The 24,972-nt window shown below is 35.2% G+C and overlaps 3 protein-coding genes across 4 annotated transcripts in view; all 3 read right to left on the bottom strand.

The window, feature by feature from the left end:
* Nucleotides 1–17,530, bottom strand: part of LOC124634930 (heparan sulfate 2-O-sulfotransferase pipe) — an 83,207-nt gene extending 65,677 nt beyond the window's left edge. The window contains exons 1-2 of one of the 2 annotated variants that reach the window (XM_047170622.1): nt 17,249–17,530; nt 15,722–16,032 (exon numbers count right to left, since the gene is read on the bottom strand). In XM_047170622.1, the coding sequence (XP_047026578.1) occupies nt 15,722–15,765 (44 nt within the window). In that variant the 5' untranslated portion in view covers nt 15,766–16,032; nt 17,249–17,530. The remainder of the gene's footprint in view (nt 1–15,721; nt 16,033–17,248) is intronic. The other variant, XM_047170621.1, reaches the window with a different exon arrangement.
* A 4,878-nt stretch (nt 17,531–22,408) lies between these two features.
* LOC124634822 lies at nt 22,409–24,436 on the bottom strand. The gene is made up of 4 exons (XM_047170468.1): nt 23,935–24,436; nt 23,488–23,842; nt 23,144–23,399; nt 22,409–23,022 (listed from the first exon to the last, which is right to left on the bottom strand). Exons 1-4 carry the CDS (start codon nt 24,434–24,436, stop codon nt 22,711–22,713), a joined length of 1,425 nt encoding a protein of 474 aa, XP_047026424.1. The 3' UTR covers nt 22,409–22,710.
* A 10-nt stretch (nt 24,437–24,446) lies between these two features.
* On the bottom strand, nt 24,447–24,920 carry LOC124634823 (protein cornichon homolog 4). Its single transcript, XM_047170469.1, has one exon. The coding sequence runs from the start codon at nt 24,918–24,920 to the stop codon at nt 24,447–24,449; it is 474 nt and encodes a 157-aa protein (XP_047026425.1).
* Between the last annotated feature and the right edge of the window lie 52 nt (nt 24,921–24,972).

Raw genomic sequence — 24,972 nt, 5'->3', positions numbered from 1 at the left:
ATTAGAGTTAATGTTTAATGAACAATAAATAATGTGGAGATAAAATAATAAAAGTTTTGTTCAATAATGCGTATCATCGTGAGAGAACAGCGGTTTGTTAAAATGTTCATTGCTTGCGAAAGTTGCATTGAAAAATAAAAGAATAAGTACGTTAGATTGTAATCATTTTTGTACAATAAGCGCATAATTGAGATGAGATATGTTTACGTGCAATTAATTAATCATCTAGTTCTGTGTACGCACTGCATGCGAGTGGATTTGATTCCCGAGTTATGAAGATTTCACATTATTCAAACCTTTTACTGCCAATAAATACTAAAAAAAAGAAAAATATCTTTTTCCCTACTTTTCCTTCTAAATCATGACAATCTTTTAAAAACAGCTTTCCCTATAAGTCTAGCCTTTCAGCACTTTATGTTAAGTCAAGTTCGCTGACAACCAACGAGGTTTTATATTTACGAGTCTCCCACAGCCGCTTCCAGGCGAACCGAACGCAAATACACAATTATATTCTATCATAAATTTACTTAGTGCCAACATTAATAAGTTCGAAAACTGGAGAAACAATGGAAGACCAGACCGGCGTACAGCCTGCTGGACAGTCCGGGTAAAGCTATCTAAACCAAGCTTAAATTAATGTACCACGCATTTGAATTCAATACAATTTACAATGTACTATTGTGATATTCTTGCTAATAGTGCAACCAAATGTTCTTACTTTGAGAACGATGCCACGTTGCATTCAAAAGACTTCAACGCGTTTTCTCAGGCAGTGAATGCAAGGAAATATGAAAAAACACCGCTTTGATACGGCTGATATGAACGCTTTTTGCAATACAGAGAACTGCTTAATTAGAACCTGCTTTATAGCCTGCTTGTGTAGTGTGCTGACCTTAGAAATAAATGGTGAAATGTGTTTTATTTGCGCATAATTTCACCGGCGCCCATAAGCTTCTAGCTGGAACGCAGGCAGTAAAAGTTATAACTAAGATTTAGGTGGCATTCACTAGGAAATATACTGCTAAAAGAAAACTCAACTATCTAAGCAAAGGAAATGAATTCTTAGTGTATGGGAACCAATTAGTGAAATACGGTCACCGTTAGGAAATGCAAGAACAAATACGTGTGCGGTATTTAGCCGTTAATGCATACTTATAGCGGCGAAGTTTTTGTCAACTTGTTTCTTAATTGGATTATCCTACAATGCAACCTTCCGTTGCACCTCGAGCACGCACGGTACGCTCTGATTAACACGAGCCCACGCGAATCTAAACTCTATATGTAACACACTAAGATTCAGTTTCAACAAAAAATTCCTCAGCATGTGAAACAAACCATAATTACGTGCTAAACAATGCTAAGAGCAATGTTTAAAAACTAGGGCTCTAGGAACTCACGCGAAATAAGGCCTTACCAACACTTGCGGTTGATACGGAGACATCTACTTTCGTCCTGGTTTGCGAAAGTGAACCTTATGGCATGAACAATAAGGGATATTTTTATGAGGGGTGGTTATCGCAACGCTTGACTGCGGTTTCCGCAGAATGCCATTGTGTTGCACTGTCATCTCAGATATATGTCACTGTTATAAGATCGACGATGGCGTGACGTCCGCCGCGATACTAGATACGTTTGTCTATGGTCACGCTAGGATCTGGCTCAGAGGATGCAACATTGGATAGTGGATGGTACGGTCACCTTGGGATGTCTCAGCAGTGAATTAATGGTCAATAGGTTACAATAGGCTGTAGGCGGTAGTACTATACTCTAATATCTCTCTATACTGTATGTCTCTTAATTTTATATTAATTTGTAATAAATCTTCAGGCTTCACTTTCAGAATCACATTCGACTTTTTTTTCACGTATCCAGTAGTTATTGGATAATGTTAGCGCATCGCTTGCGGAAACTATTCAATTACTGCGGTTAAATACTGCTTATAACTAACTTCATGGTTTGACTACATTCTACTACGTTATCAAATGCGTTACATCGCATGTGACGAGGTTTTTATATTTAGGTTTTTCTAGTTATTTTTATGTAAGACAGAATCTGATCTGAAGGTATTTAAGATAAGCTGCGGGTTGTTCGAAAGAGATACCGCGGCCCTGGTACATAAAAGGCCTATGACGGAACACGACGGTTTTTAGTCAGTAAGAGTCTGACACTCCCTCACCGCTGCTAACCCACAGCGGGAGGGGTCATTTGATGATTTTTAACGTCGGAAAAAAAAAAGTATTTAAGATAATGTTTTCAACCTAGAGAGATATTTAAATGTGTAAATATTTACTAAAGCAAAACGCCAGTTGAACTCTGACCGAATTCTCGAAATATAATAGGAAAATAAAATGAAAAAAATATTAGTGCTAGTGATCGCATTTAAAAACACATTTGGTTGAGTTTCTCCTCATCGTATCATAACACCGAAAATTTCATGTAAATTACGATGAATATGAATCATTTAAACTCGACATTCAATACTTCATCAGGTTATATAATAACGAGTGGCGTCAAGTCATAAATAACAGTTGTCACCTCGTCTGACGACTCCATCACTACACAGCCCGAGGCGCCGAGTTCAAGGTCAACCATAAATTTACCATTTCCCACGGCCCTACACAAATACCCCCATTCAAAATGTCACAAAAACCATCGCACCCAATTGGCCCATTCATTTTTTACATCAGATCGATAACCGCGAATAACTAAGCGGTATTTCTGAACGCATTAAAACTCAATGAACGCATACTTTCACGGAAAATGGCCGTTTATACGCAACAAAAAAACTAAAGCGGCCTACTTTCTGAGGCGTCATATATCTATAGGATGTTATTGTTCTTCACGCGAGGCTACTATACACTATACAGTATGTTCAAAAGCACGTGGATTGAATACAAGTACCGCCTGTCATATTAACCTGATTGACGAGAGCAAATGACGGAGTATCTGTAACTTAGTGCGTGTTCTTCCACAATTAAGGCAGTAATTCCATATTTTACATACAATTTGTGTCTGTGGTTGAAGTTAAACTTGTTTGTTGTTCCATTAGAAGGGTCTCTAGGATGTATCACTTTTCTACTTTACTAGATACTTTATGCGTTTTGGCTACCAATATTACCTTTAAAGTTATGGTTTCAAAATATCCTTTTACATTTATCTTGTATAGTTTGTTGTTTTGTAACCATATATCGTACATATTTGGAATTTTTTATGCAAAATAGATATTTTCTAAATTTCTTTCGCCTTTCAAAATATGCGTGATTAATTTTAAATGAAGAGCCGAGCCACCGGAGCGACAATAATATTTGACTTTCTTTTTTCACACTGACTCATGGGGATTGCATTTTTGATATGCATAAACGGTTTCAAAATGCACTCACGCATGAAATGTCAAAACTTTCATCGCGAGAGCGTCGCCATGTGTCCCGGTGCCACACTTGCGGGACCCGCGCACGCGCACCGAATATTTACCACATTCAGATACACTTCATTACCGAATGCCATTACCGACAATGACTACCAGTTAAATAGCAATAAATGTAGAAAGTCATCCAAGCTTTCTTTGCGGTTATCAAATTTAAATGTAATTGAACGGACGCTACTACTGTTCGTTGAGTAATTTCCTCTTACACCTTGATCAGCACGGAAGCACATTGTTGCCGACCCAATAGCCGAGTTTCACACACGAGACGATTACCCATAAACAGACAACGTTAACGATAGATACCAACGAATAAGGAACGGTAACTCTGTTTAAGGCTACAAAAACTCCATTCAAAGTTCTGACCTCGACAAAATTATCTAACTGTTCGACACTTAATTTCCGAACGCAGCGCACGTATGTTTCTTTACAGAACCTCCATTATGCGTTAGAATTTAAATTTTAAATTGGAGATAGAAACAAAATAAGTAAACTTTCTTTGGCCGATTGTAGGTGTGTACTTGTGAAGACGAATTCTTTTGTGTAGAGTGAGGTTACCTCTCGTTGTATCGTCTACGGAGATGAATAGATTTAGAAGTTTCGCATTGGTGAGCTCGATACAAAGGAACGGCCCTAGTTACTCGCGTAATGCAGACAGTACAATGCCACTTCATCACGATTTACCAAGATGTGTTACGCGAGAGGCGATCATTGTTTTTCGAACAATATGACAAAATCCATCCAAATTATTTTTGCACTGTTCTGCAGCATGATTTCTAGGGCAATAGCTAACTCTTGACTAATATTGTTAGTCACTATATTCGGAACACATAGTTATTTTACCTCAAACAGCACACAACTTGCAAAGCTCGTAGTTACATGCTAGGTATACCCGTTTAATACCGCAAAAGCATTTAATTATCTATCCTCAGATATGATTAAAAAGACATAACTTCTACTAAACCAAACGCCGCGTAAACATAAATACCTTGAAAATCAAGTTCTTGGTAATCAAACGAGTAAATGAAAATCTATAGATATCAGATAAGGAAATTGATTGATGTAAAGTCCATAAAACGTTTAAGTATTGGTTTGACCAAAGCATTCCCAAGTATCTATATAGTCTTTACCGGTAAGGTTCTTTGATGGTCCCAGCAGGTTTGCCAAGAGTACCTGCAAATTGCAGATTTTTAGTCGGCCGAAAGTTTGATCGGGCGTTTGATAAGTATCTACGGAGATGTATGGGCGCACATAACAACGATCAGGTAGAGGTATTTGGCCGGTATCAGGCCGACTAAAAACTTTGATCGATTCACGATTTTCTTTAAAAAGTATTAGTTTCCAACCGTCGAAACAACTGTTTAGTCTGCAGTGTGCTGGTACTGTTAATCCGTAGCACACAAGTCAACTTGTACCGTTTAATACAATTATTACGAATCTCCCTACTGAATCGCACAATAATCGAAATCGTATCTAACGTAAACGAATCGATAGCTTGATATAAACGTTACGTTTGAATCCGTTTCCGAGTAGGCTACGACCTTAAGCTACCGTTCCTATTTTACATCCGATAAGTCTAGCACAGCACACTAATAACATACACAGTGTATGTTTTAAAGCTTGTTACTAAGACTTCTTCGTCTTGCAATGTGTATTTATGCTGCTACTGGTTCAAGAAACTGTTACGAGTGGTCACGCCGTGCCAACTGGCTATTAATTATTGAAGAATTACTTTCCGATGGAAGTCAAGCGTTCAGTGAGGAGACCTAGACCTTACAAACATTAACACTAGACAATAGGAATATTAAAGAGCGCATTAAAAGTTATGTGTGAATACTGATCACTTTTTTCTAATCTTGAAGTGTTATGCAGGTGTTAGGTACTTACATCATCATTTACTTCGACATATACAAGTTAATCTCTCTTTCTTATCCCTATAAACAACTGAAGGTTAAATAAACTGTAATATTTAAGAGGACGCAGTATATTTCTGATTCATAAATTCTTTCATGTTAGATATTCCATTGTTTAGGAAGACTAATACTCAGGCTACTGTTTATCAGGGTGCATGAAATCCACCCCGCTTGACGCGACTGAATGAATACGTTTGCAGAAGCCAGTCTTTTACATTACTTATTGGAGGCGTCTTCTAAGATAAATAATACATAACTCTTATGGCGTATATTTTCATGAAATCAGCTACTAAAAAGAAGAAAAACTTTCCGTCAATAATAACTTAATTACCTAGAGAAACGTCATCGTCATTCTCGACATTACATGTTACAAGTACCTATATAATTTGGTGAACATCAAAATCCGTGTAATATGATATAACAGATGTTTGGTGAAAGTGTTTGATGTTAGGTTTTGGACGGCGGCGTGTGGAGAGCTGTTCGCCTATGTTCCCGTAGTCAGAGAGCGGAACGCGCCCGTCGCCGCCTGCATCCGACGACCTAATGCCCGATTTCACTTGATTTTGCATCTTATTCATATTATATTTTTTATTGTTTTTGTCAGACACAGATTTTTTAAGATCGATATCTTATCTTTTATCGGTGTTTGAGATCTTTGAATGCTTACACAAATAAAATAAAATATATAGAATGCATTTTACAACTATGTTTTAAAATACATAACATATGCAGATGATTCCTAAAATTGAAATAAAAACAAATTTTTAGCTCATTCCCGTCACTATTCGTTATTTAATAAATGATGAAGATTTTTAATTAATGTAACTAATTAAAAAACGGTCCGTGAACTCTTATAATTAACATTCTTAGATATGTATTAATTAAGAACGACATACCGCTTTATTTGCTCTATTAACTGCAATAGGTTGACACAAGAATGATATTTGATCAACACACATAAAACATTTTGTGTAGACAAACATTTACAGTGATAATAATTAGAAGAATGCTAAACGACGATTTACACATGGTAATACAAAACGTTGGTTAATCTTCTCTATGCTACCATTACATTCTAGACTGCGCATCTAAAGCTTTTACATTCAAATTCACACACACCTTACCTATGCACGAATGCAAAAAATGCGAACACCGCAACTCCACATTTGGAAGTCTCGATCTGTCAATAAAATACGCAAAACTAACAGCAGCTCGTTTTGTATAAGAAACACGACAGAGGTACTGCTAGCTGCCTATAATATAATCACTTATTCAACGAGACTGCACCTGTCTCCGTGGTACTAATTCTTAGAGCCCGCACAGAATAACAAATAGACCACATTCTTCGCATGTGTTGTGTGTGTATTTCCCTAAACATTGTGCAAGTGAGCCATTAGGAGTAAGCTGTTAGTGTAATAAGCTAAAGTATTTGTAGCAATACTTATGTCATTGTGGAAGTCAGTTCTAAAGTAGCTATGCGAGTGATCATAAATACTAGAAGATATTTACAGCAATTTTATATAGAGTACCTATTATCTGACAGGGCCTTTATTGCCCCTTTATCCTTAATTTCGTGCCTTATAATCTTCCACCATAGGAATTCGAAAGAGAAGCCCAAAAGCATAAACAAACATACTCAAAGATAAAATAATGATGTGCTTTTTTAAATCTCATTTTATCAAACTCAAACTCAAAACTCAAACTCAAACTCAAATTTATTTATTGCAAACATAGGTAATAAGTACATAAGACATGATGAAGCATACATAATATAAGTCCGCTATGTTTCGCCTGTCGGCATGCAATTTAGAAATTAATTAATTATTATAAATTAATGTCAAACATTATACTTGTCCAGTCTATAGTCACTTTACATTTATGTTAACATTGTCTTTTGTGCATAATAGTACCATAGTATTTCGAATAATATATAACTTTATTTATAACAAAAATAAAAAATACGGATTAAAACATAAACTTATAATAACAATAATATTGTGCATAAATATAATTAAGTAGGTATGGTATGATTCTTTGCTAGATGGATTTATCATGTAGATACTCATCAACACTATAATAGGCCTTGTTTAGCATTATATCTTTAATCTTGCGTTTAAATAAGTCATTATTCTTAATCTCTAATATGTGCTTTGGTAGGTGATTATAAATTCGTGGTCCCATGCAGAATATACTTTTATTGAACATCATTGTGCTATGCGCAGGACAATTGATTTTGTTAAATTGACGCTTACTTTTGTAATTTTTATACTTATTTAAATTCGTCCTGATGTAGTTTATTACCTCATAAATATATAGACTAGGAAGTGTTAAGATTTTTAGATTGATAAAATGGGGCTTACAGCTGTCAGTCTGACTTATTTTGCAAATACTCCTTACGCACTTTTTCTGCGCCAGAAACACTCGTTGCTTATCCGTCGAGTTACCCCAGAAAAGGATACCATATCTGAGTATAGAGCCCACGTATCCGTGGTAGGCCGTAAGTACCGTTGACTGACTAGCTACTCTTGAGAGCATGCGCAAGGCATAGGATTGTTGATAAAGTTTCTGGGAAAGGTTATCAATGTGGGCTTTCCAATTCAAGCTACAATCTATCGTCAGTCCTAAAAATTTTGTTGTGTCAACTTCTGTAATTTTAGTTCCCATATGGTCAATATTAAGATTAGTAATAATTGGTTTTAAATTTCTAAACGTCATTAGGTGTGTTTTGTTCAAATTTATCTTTAAATTATTGGATGTCAACCATTGTATTATATTATTAAGAGTATTTTTCATGTCAAGTATAAGTGAGCTTGTATCCTTATTAGCAAAAATAAATGTACTGTCATCTGCAAACAATATGCTTGGTTGGATGGATATTTTTGGTAAATCGTTTATATATACATTAAATAGTAGCGGTCCTAACACACTACCTTGTGGAATACCCACTTTAACTTCTCTGTAAGTTGATGAGTGTTGTTTTTCTATTCTAAAATTCCGGTTTAAACGGTTTATTCTAGTGCATTGTTTCCGTTTACTAAGATAGGATTTGATGAGGTTGAGTACGTTTCCTCTCACGCCGCATGCATGTAGTTTATTTAAGAGTATTTGATGATCTACACAATCGAAAGCTTTTGTGAGATCCATATAAAGTGCACAAACGGGTGTCTTCTTATCAATATTGCTAATAATGGTTTCGAGGAAGTTATAAATAGCTGTATTTATGGATTTATTCTTCCTGAAACCATATTGCTCTTCAGAAAGTATGTTATTTTTTTCAAAGAAAGTGTAGAGTCTGTCATGTATAGCCTTCTCAAAGATCTTAGAAATAGTGGGAATCAACGCAATTGGTCTATAACAGGTCATTGATGACTTATCATCTTTCTTAAAGAGAGGCTTTATAATCGTTATTTTTAATTTATCAGGAAAAACCCCATTTGTAATACATAAATTGATTATATGGCTCAGTATATACGATATTTTATGCGATACGTGTTTAAGTATCATTGTGGATACGTCATCATAACCGGTACTGTTAGTGTTCTTTAGGTTGCTAATTATGTCAAATATTTCCTTTGGAAATGTAGGTGACATATATAATGAATTTGGGATACTTGGAGGATAAACAATTTTATTATTAGAATTAATATGTGTTACCTGGTCAATAAAAAAGTCATTAAAAGAATTTGCTATAGTCTTGGGATTAGTTATAGTAAGTGAATTGTCAATTTTTATGTCAGTTATTTGATTTCTGGGTGCGTTGCACTGCGTACTGTTGATAACCCTCCAAGTCGCTTTGCACTTGTTGCTAGAGTTGCGTATGAATTCATCATTTTGGGATTTTTTCGTAGATTTTATTATCCAATTTAACCTGGCCGCTAAGGTTTTAAATTTTATTTTGTTTGTTGAAGTTCGTGACCTTCGATATTGATACAAGTATTCTCGTTTACGTTTGCAGCACAGTTTAATACCTTTTGTTATCCACTTTGGACGTTTTTGAGCTTTTATTTTTACTAAGGAGAGTGGAAAACATAAGTAATAGAAGAGAGTGAAAGTTTCATAGAAAATATTAAATGCTTTATGTGGGTCTTTTTCTTCAAAAACTTCATTAAAAGAAAGGGATTTTATGCATTCTTTGAATTTATCAATATTTTCCTGGCTGTAATCTCGCTTCTCTATAAACCAATTTTCTAAGATACATTTACGCTTTACTGGGCAGGTGAGTAATTGTGCCGTATGGTCCGAGAGGGCAAATTCAAGTATTTTACTTTTGCAACCATGGATGGTGTGTAAAAAATTATCAATACATGTACCGCTTATTTTACGAGTGGCTTCAGTAAACGCCCATTTTAAATTATAACTTGACACAGTCAGTAGAAAATCAGATGATAATCTAGTCTTTTTCAGAATATCAATATTAAAATCCCCACAAATTATTACTTTACATCTAGGTCGGCAAAATTGGCTTAGCAATAAATCAAGTTTTTCAAAGAACAATTTTATGTCTTCTTGATGAGGTTTAGGTGGTCTATATATGCATAGCACAAAAACTTTATGATCAACAAGTTCTATTCCGGAAACCTCGATTATACCCTCAATGCACATACTTTTTAGTCCATTGATAACTTTAAATTTATGCGAATTACGGACTAAGATACAACTTCCGCCGCGTCTAGTTTGACGTGTAAAACAGGAGGCTAATGAGTAATTTGGTAGGTTTAGTAGCTTTATGTCACTAGTTATCAAGTTGTGCTCGGTTACACATAAAACATCAATTAAACATGTTTCTTCTTCGAGTTTATCTAGAGATATTAACAATAAATCCATCTTTGCCAGAAGCCCATTTATATTCTGGTGTAAGATGTTTAAATTATTGTACGCGAAAAAAGTCGCTATTTGGTTTCGAACATGAGTTATCTCTATTGTTATTACATTTCTCCTCAAATGTTATTTTTTTAAAGTAATATGGTATAGTACCAGGCTTGGAGTCGCTAACATGGTTACTATTAGTGTTTGAGTGTGGTGACAGAGATTCGATAGATGTAACATATTTTTTTAAATTGTAAAATACATTTAATATGCCATTATTGTTTATTTTGCCTGTATATTTACAGAACATACCATATGAATAATCTATATACTTATTAGTGTCAAAAAAGTACGTATTTTCAAAGTTACTCACACACAACAATTGGTTGAAGGCTTCTATTCTTCTATTGAATAAAACAATGTTATTATGCAGTTTAAAATTTGGGACACACAAAATTATATTAGTGTGAGTAATTTTGTCCACTTTAGATTTTATGTGATTAACGAGATCTTTATAGTTACAAGAGACTTCAAAGTCTTTTTCTCCTAGATAAATTATACAGTAATCTTTCAAAGTGTAATTTGTAAGTTTTACATCAAGTGTTGACAGTAGTTCAACTGTGCTAGCATTTGGTAGGCAATAATGACAGATATCGTAATTCGGAAACATATTCATCGCATTTTCTAATATATTATTTGTATTATTATGACTTAGCACACATAATTTATTTTGGTATGTTTTATTTCTGCAGCTTTTCATTGCTGTATGCATATTTTTAGGACTGGTGGCGCCCTCTGTGTAATTAGTTGGTTTGTTGTTAGGAGCCCATAGCTGTCGACCTTTGATTTTTTGACGTTTAGGTAATGTCATGTCGATAGATGGCGTTGCATTCCTTTCCGGGTTGATTTCCGGTGAATTCTCAGTGGATATAGTTTGAGTTTCTTTATTTTTCATTATCATGTTGGAACCATTTGTTACATTGGTTAATTGTGATTTGCTCAAAGTATTTTTGATACCTTCACAATTATATTTTATATTTTGGTTAGGCGTTTTAACTTTCTGTATAGGTGAAATGTTTTTTCTGGTAGGAGTTGAACATATTTTTTTGAAGGTGTTACTTGTTTTGATCATATTTTGTAAGTCTGATTTAAGCCTAAAATTTTCTATGTTTAAATTTTCAATTTCTTGATGAGCACTGGATAATTCTGTCTTAAGGGTGTTTATTTGTTCTTTCAGGTTCTTTATTAAGTCATTATTGTCGGTTAAGCTATCTGGAATGCTCAGCATTGTTGTGTCGACTGTCGATTTGTCAATGTCCATAGTGCTAGATAAGTCGGTTAACGAGGTAGACCTACAAGTTTTACGAAATGTAATATTGTCGTTGAACGAGTCCATTCTGGATATTTGTAGTGCTACCCTCTTTATTTGTCGATTATTTTTATCTGTCCTGTGTTGTTACTTTTAGCTGTCACTTAAAGATAAGTTCCAAATTATTTTGACATCAGAAGAAAATAAAAATAGTTTCTGGACGAAGCTTATTAAGTCAAATTAATTAACTCTCGCCTTCTTATTGGTCGCAATTAATAGGTTTGTCAAGACTTGTTTGTTTACATGCAAACTTTTGAATCCATAACAGTTTTATATTAGTAAAAATTTGTAAAATTTACTTGTTTTGACTCCGTAACGTCGAAATAATCACTCGTTGCACTGTCTTTGTTGTTGGTATGCTCACTGTTGTGTTCACTGTAAGTTTTTATGGTTTAAAAGTTTAGAAGACATGTATACTCGATCACTGAGACTTATTGCGGTTTTATGTTGAACTCAAGCGGCCTTTTATGGAGATAACATTGTCACTTGGTTATTATCACACGAGAAGTTATTTAAATAGCAATTTATGAATAACTGCGTAAAATCTCTAATTTTAATTAATTAAGTTTCACGGTGCAATGTTTACGTTGCGCTGGTGTTGCCAGATTTTTCAAGCAACAGTAGAATCACCATTGGCTGCGTAAATCAACCTTTCTCAACGTATTGATTTCGCTGCTGTATTTCTTGATGCACTCGTTCAGTAACTTTCAAAACCAGCCACAACTCTTCAACATTAATATTCTAACAGCAAGATTAAATACCCCTAATTGCTATTTGCCATGCCAGCACCAGACATTTAGTATTTATAGCACTAAATTAAGGTCATTGCAATTATATTTTCTTTTTCGCTCGTAAATCCCGAGAGATGACGGAGAATTGCGAATGTGATGCGCTCGCGACGACAACGACCGCTGTTGTTAACAACTGGAGCATGAACGCGGTTTCTCGATGAGAAGAAAATATTTAGCTGATTGAAGAACACTGCGATTCGTTACACGATACTCGAGATATTGGATATAATATCTAGTATTTATTTTATATTATTTTAACTTATAAGTTAAAATGGTAATTTACATTTTGAATTGACAATCGTAGCAATTACGAAAAGATGCGTCCGTTTATTTACTTTAGTCTCAAAAATCGACTCCCACTTATAAATTAGATTTCAGGATTATCGTTGAATAATGTCGTTCTGCCATTACATTTATTTACAACGACAAATTATACCTTTAATAGCTAGTTCACTCAACGTTACCCAAGCTACAAAGATGACACACAAAGATGTATTCAGCTTTCTGAAATACTAATTGCAGTTAAGACCGTATTCATGTACCTATTCATTAACTTTAACTATCTGTACTAAATCATTCTAGTTTCAGTTAATAATAAAATGTCATATTGAACAAAATATGTACATCATTAAATAATCTTAATTAGAATATACGTCATTCAAAAAGTTATAGCAAAGGTTGATTGGGAACTTCACAAGTTTCCTCTGTTAATACGCATTCCTATTGCAAGTTCTTACCAATAAACGGTTATAGGAAATGCATTTTCCTAACGGCCGGAGAGAGCTTAGTGACCGTGATTGGTAATCATTAGGTGGCGAAGGAAATTGGCGCCTATTAGTCTCACTAGTTCTGGAAGCCAGCTCAGGAATGACCGAGTCTATTGATAAAGGTTGAATAGCATCCTAGTTGCCATTGTTTTCTTTAAATATTAATAATCGAATATTTAGTTGATCATTCCTGGAATTCACTAAAATTACTTGTTTTGAACTTTAAATTGGGTCTAAGTTGTATGTGGATGTTGAACGATATATGACAGAATTGCTTAAAATAATTTGCGCTAGTAAACTAGTCTTTAATAGAATCAAATATGTTTGACTATGTAAACATTTAAGTTTAAACCATAATACTGAAAAACTCAATGGGTTAAACCTGCTAGCACTAATGCCGGTGCTTTTTAAAACCAAGCATCATATTACGGTGGAAACGCCGTAATAGAGTGTTAAATTGAAAGGAGAAATGTCAACCAAATCCTCACCTAGAACAAAACATAAACAAAACCTACATAACTGATGACAAAGTACATAACGTGCACGACAACGGTAATTAACTTCCGAGTGCTTCAGAGAAACACAACTGTTCGACGACAATCATTTTACACACAATGATGACTAACAGGAATCAACTGAGAAAAAGAAATGAGGAACATTGGAAGAATGTCAAAGAAATAACTTAAAGACGGATGTCTATTATTACAGTAATTGACGAACAAATGATTCGCGATTGTTAGTCAAAGGTTAAACCTTTATCGGCTGAATAACAGTATTTCTTTCGCTCGTTATCTTGTTAACACTGCATGTGTATGGGATTGGAATTGACTCCTTACATTGTTCTCCTGTCCTTCTTCCGATGGAATAAAAAGAAAAAAGTGTTCTCACCGCTAACTGAATCGGAATATAAGATCCATTACTTCGTTATAGCCACAATTTTTCGTACACTGCTTTCTCTTCACACAAAGATTGCCAAAACAATCACAATAGCTTACAATAAAACAATGGCGATAATGAATTACTCTCAAGACTCAACAAAACAAGACATAATCTAAAAACCGGAATGATTTCAATAAAGAATAAAAACGAATTAAATAAACAAAATAAATTGCATGTACTCTCACTCTGTGCGCTAACGACCGCGTATTCCATATCAAATTAACATACGGAATCGTAGCAATACTAGAAGCAACTTCCAGCTGCGGGAAATCTTGAAAGTTTGTGTCTAACATGGAAATCTATTCCCAAGCGAGCTGCATGGTTAACGCATCAGGCCTATCTTTAAAACATTCAACATGCAGTGCATTTATATCATAAACAATAAACAGGGAATGTATAAAATGTTGACAGCACAACAAGACAAAAACTAGTATTCCTGCCCTTTACAAGAAAACACAATGAATAAATAATTCAATAGGACGAACCCCGTTTTGCATAATAACACAGTTTGCTTGAATAGAAACGTGTATCATATGGAAATATCTGCTAGACAGCATGCCATAGAAACACCCCTGTCCAGTCGTAATCATGGAGGACCACACATTCAACATGACATAACAGAAATTATAGGTATAGTTAATGCTTCTGTAAATACACCTTTGACGTCGACAAAATTAAAGTACAATCATCGCTTTCTATTTCCTAGTTATATTCTACATGCCACCTAACTGGCATTTAAGTAGTTTTAACGAGACTTTTAGTAAGACATTTAATTTAACAAAAATAATCTAGGTTTATCTCTAATGAAAGTTAGTCATGGTTATCCTTCCGTGGTGAAACTCCTAGAAGCCAGAAACTAAATGTTTTGGCTCACAGCCACATGAAGCGCAGTTTAAACATCGCGTTAATGCACTAGGAGTTCCGAAGAACTTTGATAGTGTAACTAAAACTTGTAACACTCGGTCTGAATACCTCGGGCTTTGCGGGAACTTCATAAACATACAGCGTGCATTAAATTAATTAAGCTCAGCTGTTGTAATCATCACTACATTACATTTCCTGGTACGAAGGACTTGACGATAAAGGTTTTAGTGCTAATCTAAAGTATAAAATTAAATTGAATGGGTCCTGTAAAATACGAGACGGGGGTGTAAATTGTCCTCTGATCTCGTTTCGTTTAGTTCCTTATGTAATCCCATTCTAGATTTAATCGTTTTAATAATATAATCGTTATATAAATATATGTTGCTTTTAGCAATATACTACTGTGGTAAAGTATGTAAAAGTACCAGAATTACGTTAGCATCGAAGTCAACGCACCATTGTCAGGTCCCGGCAACAATGATCGAGATAAAGTTGACAAAAAGAGCGCACTGCCACTGTCTGCCGTGTCATTCACCCGCTCGTGGAAATCGATGTTTATATCTCTAACTTTAATCGATTCGACAAACAAATCAAATTTTACAAAGTCGCCATTTTATCCCCATGATTCGTTTGGTATTAAATGGCAATTAACCAAGGCAGTCGTGCGTGACCGTTGAATCTCGAGATAAGTACAGATACATTTTGATATTCGCTGTGTGTTGTGCAGGTTACTATTTGATTCCGGACACACTACCTATACGGAATAACACCATGAACGTCGACCTGAACAATGAGAGCGCTCAGACTTGAACACTATAATCATTATAAAAGTAGCTGAAGAAAGTGCTTACCTCTTGGGCACACTAATCCGTCGCTGCCGGAACAGGTGGTCCATTGTTCCTGAGCTCTGCTTTGTCTTTACACTTAGGCTCGGCCGCTCCCACACAAATATAGGAAATTACAAACTTTCACTTAATCTTATGTCTATGTTCCGGAATGTCCACAGAAGTTTTTTAACTTTGAATTTGAACTGATAACACTGAGTCCGCACTGTCCACTGAAACCCTTAGGTGTTCCTTATAACTTTACACGGTCCAGTGGCACCGGGACCCGTCTTGTACCACGTCCCACTAAGTACGATAATACTCTTCAAAGATATGGTCTGCAACAAAAAATGTAGGCTTCATTTATAGTTAACACAAATTAACAGAGCTCAGGTGAGCGTGAAATATTTTCAATTAATTTTTCGCTACAAAACAGTAAGCACTTAAAAATTTAACTTTATACTTTGAACTACCTCTTCCATATATTTATAAATAGAATAAAAAGTCCTACATATTATAAGTTCGGCCATTCAGAGAATGCGTTCCTGACACGTCGCGATTGAACTGACGACGTAACTTTGCAATGGCGTTGCAGTTACGATAAAAATATTTTTGCTGGTTGTTTACCGTTTTAACAATTGAGGAGCATTAAAACAACATTATTATATCAATAATCAATGAATGTTATTACGTCGTCAGTTCAATCGCGACGTGTCAGGAACGCATTCTCTGAATGGCCGAACTATAACTTTAAAACTACTTTCAGCCATGATTGAATAGGATAATCCTAGCATTAGCCAGTGGATCACTAGTCAAATAAGTCAATTATCGCATAAAGAATGTTTTGCTAAAACAAAGCCAATGGCCCGAGAAAGTAACAAATATAATATCGAGCAAAGACAACAACACAGCATTAATTGTTAATATCTGGTATCATTTTGGCGGCAATTACATTCGCGCGGAGAAAGTGAAGGCGAGCGATGCGCCGGTGCAGCTCCTCTCGCCGTATTAACATTAATCAAGAGCACAGCTCTAGTACGATTGTAATTTATCTTTGTTTGTAGTTGACAGACTTGTCTATTGTTATGCATTGTGTAGTAGTAAGAAAATAAAGCAGTGTTTACAAAATTGAACGTTTCCTAAAAGTGTATCATGATTTAAAGACTGCTATAATGACAGCTAGGATGCACTACTAGGAAGTGATATTTTTTCCGTTTAAAATATTTCTCCAAATAGTATTTTTTTTATATATTATCAACATTAAAAATATAATAACCCAATTATAATTTTAATGTTGATAGTATTTCTAAGCAAACTTATTTTAAAAAAATAGCAAATAATAACACTATTATTTTTAATATATTCGTCCTATTTTCTAATTTAATAAAATTGACTAGTGGTGACACTGATCCAAAAAGTCGTGTCCATAATGTTGCGATTCATATTCTTTGCTGGAACACCAACATGCGAAAAAGTTGGTAGCGTTTACTTAATTACATTCCACAATAAAATTACTCCACTCGCGTGATGTGTGATTTTTTTTTACTGACTTACATATTTTTTCATTTACCTTGACTGATCATGCAAATATTACGATGCATTCCTTGTTGTTAATATTTTTTAATTAAAAACATCGAAAAATAAAAGTTTTTTTTTATTGGAAAAAAGTCCAAAATAAATGATTTTACTATTTTTAATATAAAACACAAGTCACTAGAATAATTTTGAAATGAAAAAAAATCCTATTAGTTTTTTGAATGTCAGTTTCGCGCGACTTTCTACCGCGTGCGTGAGTTTCGAGCCGGCTCGGGACGTGCGGCCGCGGGGCCATGTGGCAGAGCACTGAAGCCGATGCTCTGAGTGTAATCACTACGCTAGCGATGCCATCCCATCCCCTGCTGAGAACAGCCCTCGGAAATACAGGTGGCTATGGCCGCTTGAAGCACTCGTGCTTATAGACTTTCAGCAATGGTAATGCTGCATTTTAAAATTGATTGAAAAGCGCTGAAAACTAACTCAAAGAAACCTTTTTCGGAGATAGGTTGATACCTACATAAACCTTTACTATATTTTACCTATTTAATTTAACTTCGAAAAACAGCAATCCTAAAAAGTTAATTAACCTTCTGTTAATTATCACATTAGAAATTGTATACATGTAAAGCACCCATTACCATTTAGAAGGTGTTAAATATAAATCATTTGCAGTCTAGATATGTCAGTCATTTTGAACAAAGGTACAATTATCACATTTCACATTGCGTGTCTTGGACTGGACACGCGATCTGAGAAGAGTCAATTAATTAAAAAAATATAAAGTCCTCATATCCTATGAGCTAAGTTGAGTGTACCTAGTCATTACCATGTTTGTGTAAGAAAAATCGCATAGGTAATTGGAATTAATATTTTTCGGTCTGATTGCGTCTGCGCGTCGTAAATAACGTAAGCATATATTTACTAGTTAACGGTAAGTGCGATTATTGGCATAACGATAGGTGTGCTGTAACTACCGATGCTCATCAAATAATAGTGGATTCATGCTCGTGTTCAGCCTGTTTAGTTATTATTTGCTCGTTACTGGCTATTGCCTAGAGCATTGCTAAAATAAATATCGTCTTTTTATTTCTTTGGCTGTTTTATAAATTTGAAATTAGATTGCCTTGATCTCGATTCTTTTATTTGTGAAGAAAGCTTTCATGGTTACTCTGTATAGAACTGCACTATAGGTACCTGCTTATGAATCCTACTTATCCACTTACCGTTATTTTCGTTCGTTTTATTTTATTTTATCTGTTGTATAGGATGATGCAGTCTAATCTAGGTAGGTATATATTAGGCTCACTTGCTGAAAGTCAGTCACCTGTATTGTTTAAATTAGAAAAGATTTTTTTTTGTCGCATACGCTTTCACGTTGTCCCATGAAGTCCCATCACCTTGTTATTTTTATATAATTATTGTGTTTTCACTATTTTCTTCAAACAGAACCCAACAATGAGATAAGAACCGAAATGCAATCGGACAACAAATAGAAATCGTTTATGAACGAATGTGTTTAAAATAAAATGTTACATAAACAAGAAAGAATCCTCTTACAATAACAACTGTCTAAGAATACATACATAGGTATGTATTGTACAGGCTCCTAATGGGTCACTCAGTGAGTCCCACTAAGTCGAGAGTATTGGAAACTGAACTCTGAGAGAAAGTTCTAATGACAGCTACATTCAGCTGTTGACATGATCAAATATTAGCATAATGTGCCTGCTACAGGTGTTACGTTATGACTGGCACTATATGAAACACTAAGTAATCTACGGTAGCTAGATTTCTCCTCACACTTTCCTCTCATGTGTAAAAGCTTGAACCTCGAACTGATGTGAATCATCACTTTCAATGGTACGTATGCATCTTACTGTATGTATCTACCTGTTGTCAATCGTCAATGTATAAAATATGCATGTCCGTTTGTGAGAACTGCTGTAGAAATCCTAACACCTGAATTCTACGAAATCACTCTTTGTTAAAATTGAAACGGTATCTACTATTTAAATATTCTTAGTTCTTAATAACCGGGTAAGTAACCTAATTGTACCAGCACAATTATTATCCTAGATAGCGGCGCAACATTTGACTTGGTAAAATCTGATGCTACCCTGAATTCTAATCCTCACAAGAAAACTAAGCAGTAACACTTGTACCTACTTATAAATAGTCGCTCGTTCAGTAGCGCAGTTCAAAGAATTATTAATCAGTCAGTAAATAAGGAGTAAGTACGTAAGAAGTGCTAATAGTAAGTAAGCTATGTGCAAGAACACCATTTAAGTGAATAAATTGTAGCTCATCTACACGGAAACTGCTAACGTATGTAGATTCAACGGTAATTCCAATTAATAGCTTTTTCAACATTATGGCTGATTTACATTGAGTCAGTAACTGACGTCAGTCCACTGACAAGTCAGTGCTGACCCGGCACTGCCATCGTGTAAATTGATTTGAAGTCAGTACAGTACTACTGACGAGACATTGACACCACACTGACTTCGTGTAAATAGCACGCGTCAGTTTTCGGCGCCTACACTGACGTCAGTTACTGACTCAATGTAAATCAGCCTTTAGGTTTGAAGAAAGTTAAGATTGATTGGAATTTACATGGACTTAACATCTTTAGACTGCCCACTAGGCTACCTTAATGGTGGACCTAGTAGGAACTCAATTATTACACATGGACTGTTAAGAAGGGTAAGTAGGTAAGATGTAAAAGGCAAAAGGGCTAACCAGGAGTGAATGAACATTTTTACTGGATCAACTTTTTGGTGACCGACTACATGTCGTATGATCTGGTTAAGAGAACGAGTGTTACGAAGCGAAGAAAGAGGATCTTCATTGTTTTCCGATATTTTAAACAACTCTGCTCCTCTCCTGTGTCCTTTCTGTTTTCTTTGAAGCGGAGATGTGGATTTCAGCCATGTGAATAGTGAATCGCGGCACAGCCCGTCTCAGCTCTGCATCGCTCTCAGTAGAACCGCAGCTTAAGGATATGAGACTTATGATCTTAGGTATCGCAGGAACCGTTTGGGTACCATCCAAGAACATAGCACTTGGAATTTTAAGTAGGTATCATTTAGAAAAGTGACTTTCAGACGTAATTATGTACTTAGGTGAAGATGTCTCGTTATTTTCACACTGTGGAACCTATTATTATTTAGGGGTACCTACGAAAACCTCGGAGGCACTTCGCAATCCGCGTCGCATCCCACTTCCCACACACGACGCACGCTAATGTCTTCTAAGCAACTCATTAAGGCTCGTTACGTAGCGCGACTCGAGTAGAACAATGAATGCTGACTGCTAAGCTGCGTGTGATGCTACTCTCTTTCTAAATGAGTCGTCAATGACTGTTCGAGGCTTCGCGTCTTGTTAGTGAATCCTAATAATTTGAAAATTGCAAAAACTTGCTAATGTGCTGGAATACAGGTATGATCATCGTGTGATGTCTCTCCGCTACTGATGGTTAGCATCGAATTTATCGAATATGTATTTCATTTATTTTAAAGTTTTAGGACTGGCAGTGCTAGTCAACTTTCGGATGCTCCGCAGCAGCCATATTTGCAAGTGATAAAAAAAACAATTCGTTATTTAGAATGCTGTGATTTTAATTACATACATATTTATCGTCATCGTACCTCTATACATGAAGGTAGTTAGGTACAGTAATCGTAATCACAATTAAAGCAACTAAACAAAATGTATTGGTTTGCTTAATATCACATAGGTACGTGAATTCTGGTGTACTTAATAGGTACGTAGGTATGCATCTTATAAAGAAATGGATGTACGAATACGATTGCAGTTTTCAATATCAGTTTTACCAATATTTGATATATCACACTTATATCGTCAAAAAACTTATTTTAACTTAAATTACAAGTAGGATAACACAACTGCATACCAAAAGAATATAAAGGCGGAGGTCAGCTGTGTTGAAATGGTTCATCTTGTGGTCTATCCTTAGTACCTAATAAAATCCTTGCACCATTTTGATATAAATAGCAAATAAAAGTGGAGAAAAAATCACTAAACCCCTCAATTGAATTTTGGAAGAAAAACATTAAGTAAGAGAATTGAAAAATACGTAATTTTACAAATTATACACTCAACTGCTTGTCTGACCTGAGACAGTGCAAAATTGCCTGTCAGTAAAGCTATATGTTTATCTACCCAGGTAAGGATTAATTACATTTTAAATTAAAAAGCAATTCGTTGTCTTGAAATATACCACCTCCTTTACAATTTGCACGTTGAGGAACTGACGAGAGTTTATTCACACAAAAGCAAAATGAAGTAAAAAAATATTGTGTACACAAAACATACAAAGAGGAGACATATTACAAAGCAGGAGTAATATTTGAAACACCCAACTATGAAGACACCATTTCCTGTGTAAGACGACCTTCTTTTATTTTACATATTTATTAATTATTATGTATTTTCAGAAGAGTTGTTCGCGCATTAACTTTGACTAGAGCATTTCTTATAGTATAGTAGAACCTAAAGGGTAATTTCCAAAAACTTTGAAACGTTCAATTATAGAGTAGCGCCTATGTCGCCTATAGCTGAGTTGGCGCCATAAAATCTAAATAAATTTATTTAGTTTCGCGCCTCACTAACAGTTCCATACAATTGTTGCACAGCAAACATACTTAAGAATAGAAAAATATAAAAAAAGAAAAACGAAAGAAACAATATAAATAATAACAACCAAATTTCCGCGATGCGGTAAAAATTCAAAACGTTTATAAACTTACTGTTACCTTATTTGCATATGAATATTATTAAAAATGTATGAGCAGTCTCTGAGGTGCATGAGCTGTGCTCTTCAAAACGAATTAGTATTGTTTTGTTTTATGCAATAATCGTCTCACTTTCACAAAGAATATAAAAGGCTCGCAATGATTACCAAAAACAGTAAATGCATACTATATTTTTATATCAATAACAGCCAGTTTCTTCATCAAAAGTTAAAGCCAAAGTAAAAGTCAAAGTAATGTCTAAAGTAAAAATAACGGTCAAATTTAATTTTTCTATTAGTTTTGCTGTCATTTTAGCCTTGAAAAAACATATTTGACCGTTACTTTTACTTTAGACATTACTTTAACTTTAACTTTTGATGAAGAAACTGGCCGTAAGGCGTAATAATTACGACGAATAGGGCAATTTTAATATAAAATTATCATTATTATTATCTGTATGGCAGTAATGTTGGTTATGGGTAATAAATAAGCGCCTAAGTGGCTTGGTAGCTATTGAACTACACACTAACACTAAATTCTTTTACCCTTTGGTACAGAATATCAAATTACCCTTAAAATAAGCTCTTACAATATTCATATTAAAAGTATAAAACACACAGATATTACAAAATTACACTTGATCTTGTAGATAGGTAATGCAATCTACAAAATTATGTGACCAATATTTAGAATGTCAGAGTAAAATGCATGGTGGCAGTGGTGATGTTAAGTGGCTTCAGCGGGCGTCACAATGTTACCCCAACCAATGTATACAAAAACTGTTGAATATGAATACATGAGACCATATTGTGGACCGGAGTCTGCTCGTTGGCGCTTCACGTTGCTTGAGCGCGGCTCTGGCGGTGGCCGCTCCGGCCTATTGATTCCTAACTCTCCGTTACCATAGCAACCGACAAGCCGAGTATTAGGGAATGCAGCCCTGAAGAATTCCTGCTCGTAATCATGTTTATTATCGCGACCCACACACGACATCTTTATCACAACACTGTGTGTAAAGTGAGGAACTTTTCTTGCAAACTGAAACAATAATATTTTTTGCATATTTATATAGGATTGGGGAATTGGGGAATTTATTTATCTATTAATTATATATTTCCTAACATTTTGTCATGGATTTTAAACTTTAGCATAAACTTACCTCATTAATAGCAGCTTGTACCTTAGCCTTGGACCAATCATGTGATTCAAGTATAAGTGAGAATACATCAAAGTTACAAACATCCGTTTGAGAGTCCAGGACTTTAGGAACTGTAAACAGGCAAATGGATACAATGTTCTCACTCATCAGTTCTTTGCCAGCGTTCACTCCTTCTATCATAAAGTTCATATCTTCACTATCAGATACTGTGTCTTCTACTAAGCACCCTCCCAGTGCGTACGGCACATCAGGTTGGCTAAAACATAAAAGAATATTATGATTACAACAAATGATAAGGATAAAATTGTTAAGAAAAGCATATCAGCACAGAAGTGACTACTTACACATCCTTCAAATAATTTAAAAACACTATATCTTCCACAGAGTGGAGGATGAAGCTTTCATTGACAAAAACTAATGCTCCTTTCACATAGCGAGTCTCTGCCATCTTATCTATGGTTTTAATGAAGGTCCTTGGTATGTCCGCTAGTGATTTTATATTTATTACTTGAAACTCTACATTTGGTATCAATGGTATATAGAGGCCGCCTATGAATGCACTGGACCTCCCAAACTTCTTGGTTACACGATACTGGTAGGTCAATGAGTGTTGCAGGGGCATGTATGATGTGTAACAGGCTTTTACTGCTAGCATACATGACTTCGGAACAGCTACTAAGTTTTTCAGCACGTCTAAAACTGAAAACAAGTTTCATTACAAGTGGCTCAAGAAAATTTAACTTCTCTTTTAACATGTTGAGTTTCTTTAAATATTAAAAGTAAATACTTACGGTAATGGTCTTTATCACATGGTGGATCACAGGGGCAGGGTATCAATGTCTCACATTTGCTGGTAACGGAAAAGCCTGCCATATTAGCAAATGCCAAAACAACTAATGGTTCAGTGTAGAAACAGTCTGCTTGCATCAGCTTTATTCCATTTTTTATGTGACTAAGTCTTAAACTTATTGCAAAGTCAGAGGGGCCCATCTGCTCCTTCTGCAGTGTATGCACAGCCGAGCGCCACATTGAGCAAACATTCTTACATAGCAACTTATCTTGCCATTGCAGAAAGCTAAGTATTCTCTTTACTATTACATAGTTGGTAGCAACATTTTCCAACAAAGATTGGTCACATATAATTTGTTGAAAGCCTCTATTGAATTCCTGCCGCTTTAAAAAGGCAGCTATATGAACTGGTAGGTCTAACTTTACACATTTATTACTCTCATCAACTGTCTCTAGCTCATCAGAAACATTAAGAGAACTTGAAACTTCTAGATCTTCTGCCATCTTGATAATATTAGATTTCAGTTACAATTTGATCGTCTGCAGACCTCTGGAGGGGATCGCCTTTGAGCAACGCTAATATAAAGCAATAAAGATAAATGAAAAAGAATATCAAATAGTAGCCAACATAGATCATTATATCTCTTAAGTGTTTTCTTAGCTGGCCTCGGTTGAGGATCTCTGCAGGATCATAGGCACCCAAGTTTCCACGCGGAACAGTGAAGTATTCGAAAGTTAGCCATATAAACAAAGGCAAGTTCAAAATGAATAAAATCAACTGGCCATGTAGTAACAATATGAATGTAATGAAAGTATGGGCTAGGTATTTGGGCAATAACCAGTAATTGAGCTTATCGCAACATTCTTGAGCATTCAAATAGTCGCACTCCAGGTCAGAAAGTGTTATTATGTAGTAAACTAAAAGGAATAATATACCACCGCTGTCGATAAGTGTCAAAGAAAACAGAAGCGTTTCAGCTAATATCATAACTAAATATTTTACCACGTTTCTTCTAAACGTCTGTAAAGCTTGAGCTTCA

This window comes from Helicoverpa zea, chromosome 12 (genome assembly GCF_022581195.2).
Source record: "Helicoverpa zea isolate HzStark_Cry1AcR chromosome 12, ilHelZeax1.1, whole genome shotgun sequence".
In the NCBI taxonomy this organism is placed as follows: Eukaryota; Metazoa; Arthropoda; class Insecta; order Lepidoptera; family Noctuidae; genus Helicoverpa; species Helicoverpa zea.
Note: the sequence above shows the minus strand (reverse complement) of the source record. Positions and strands in the feature narration are given on the sequence as shown.

Bases quoted from the DNA above. Each gene is read 5' to 3' on its own strand.
- LOC124634822 (XM_047170468.1), bottom strand. From the start codon at position 24,436: ATGGCAGAAGATCTAGAAGTTTCAAGTTCTCTTAATGTTTCTGATGAG. The intron at 23,400-23,487 runs GTAAGTAGTCAC...TTTATGTTTTAG, and splicing joins TTAAATTATTTGAAGGATGT to CCAACCTGATGTGCCGTACG. The intron at 23,023-23,143 runs GTAAGTTTATGC...TTATTGTTTCAG, and splicing joins TACAAGCTGCTATTAATGAG to TTTGCAAGAAAAGTTCCTCA.
- LOC124634823 (XM_047170469.1), bottom strand. From the start codon at position 24,920: ATGATATTAGCTGAAACGCTTCTGTTTTCTTTGACACTTATCGACAGC.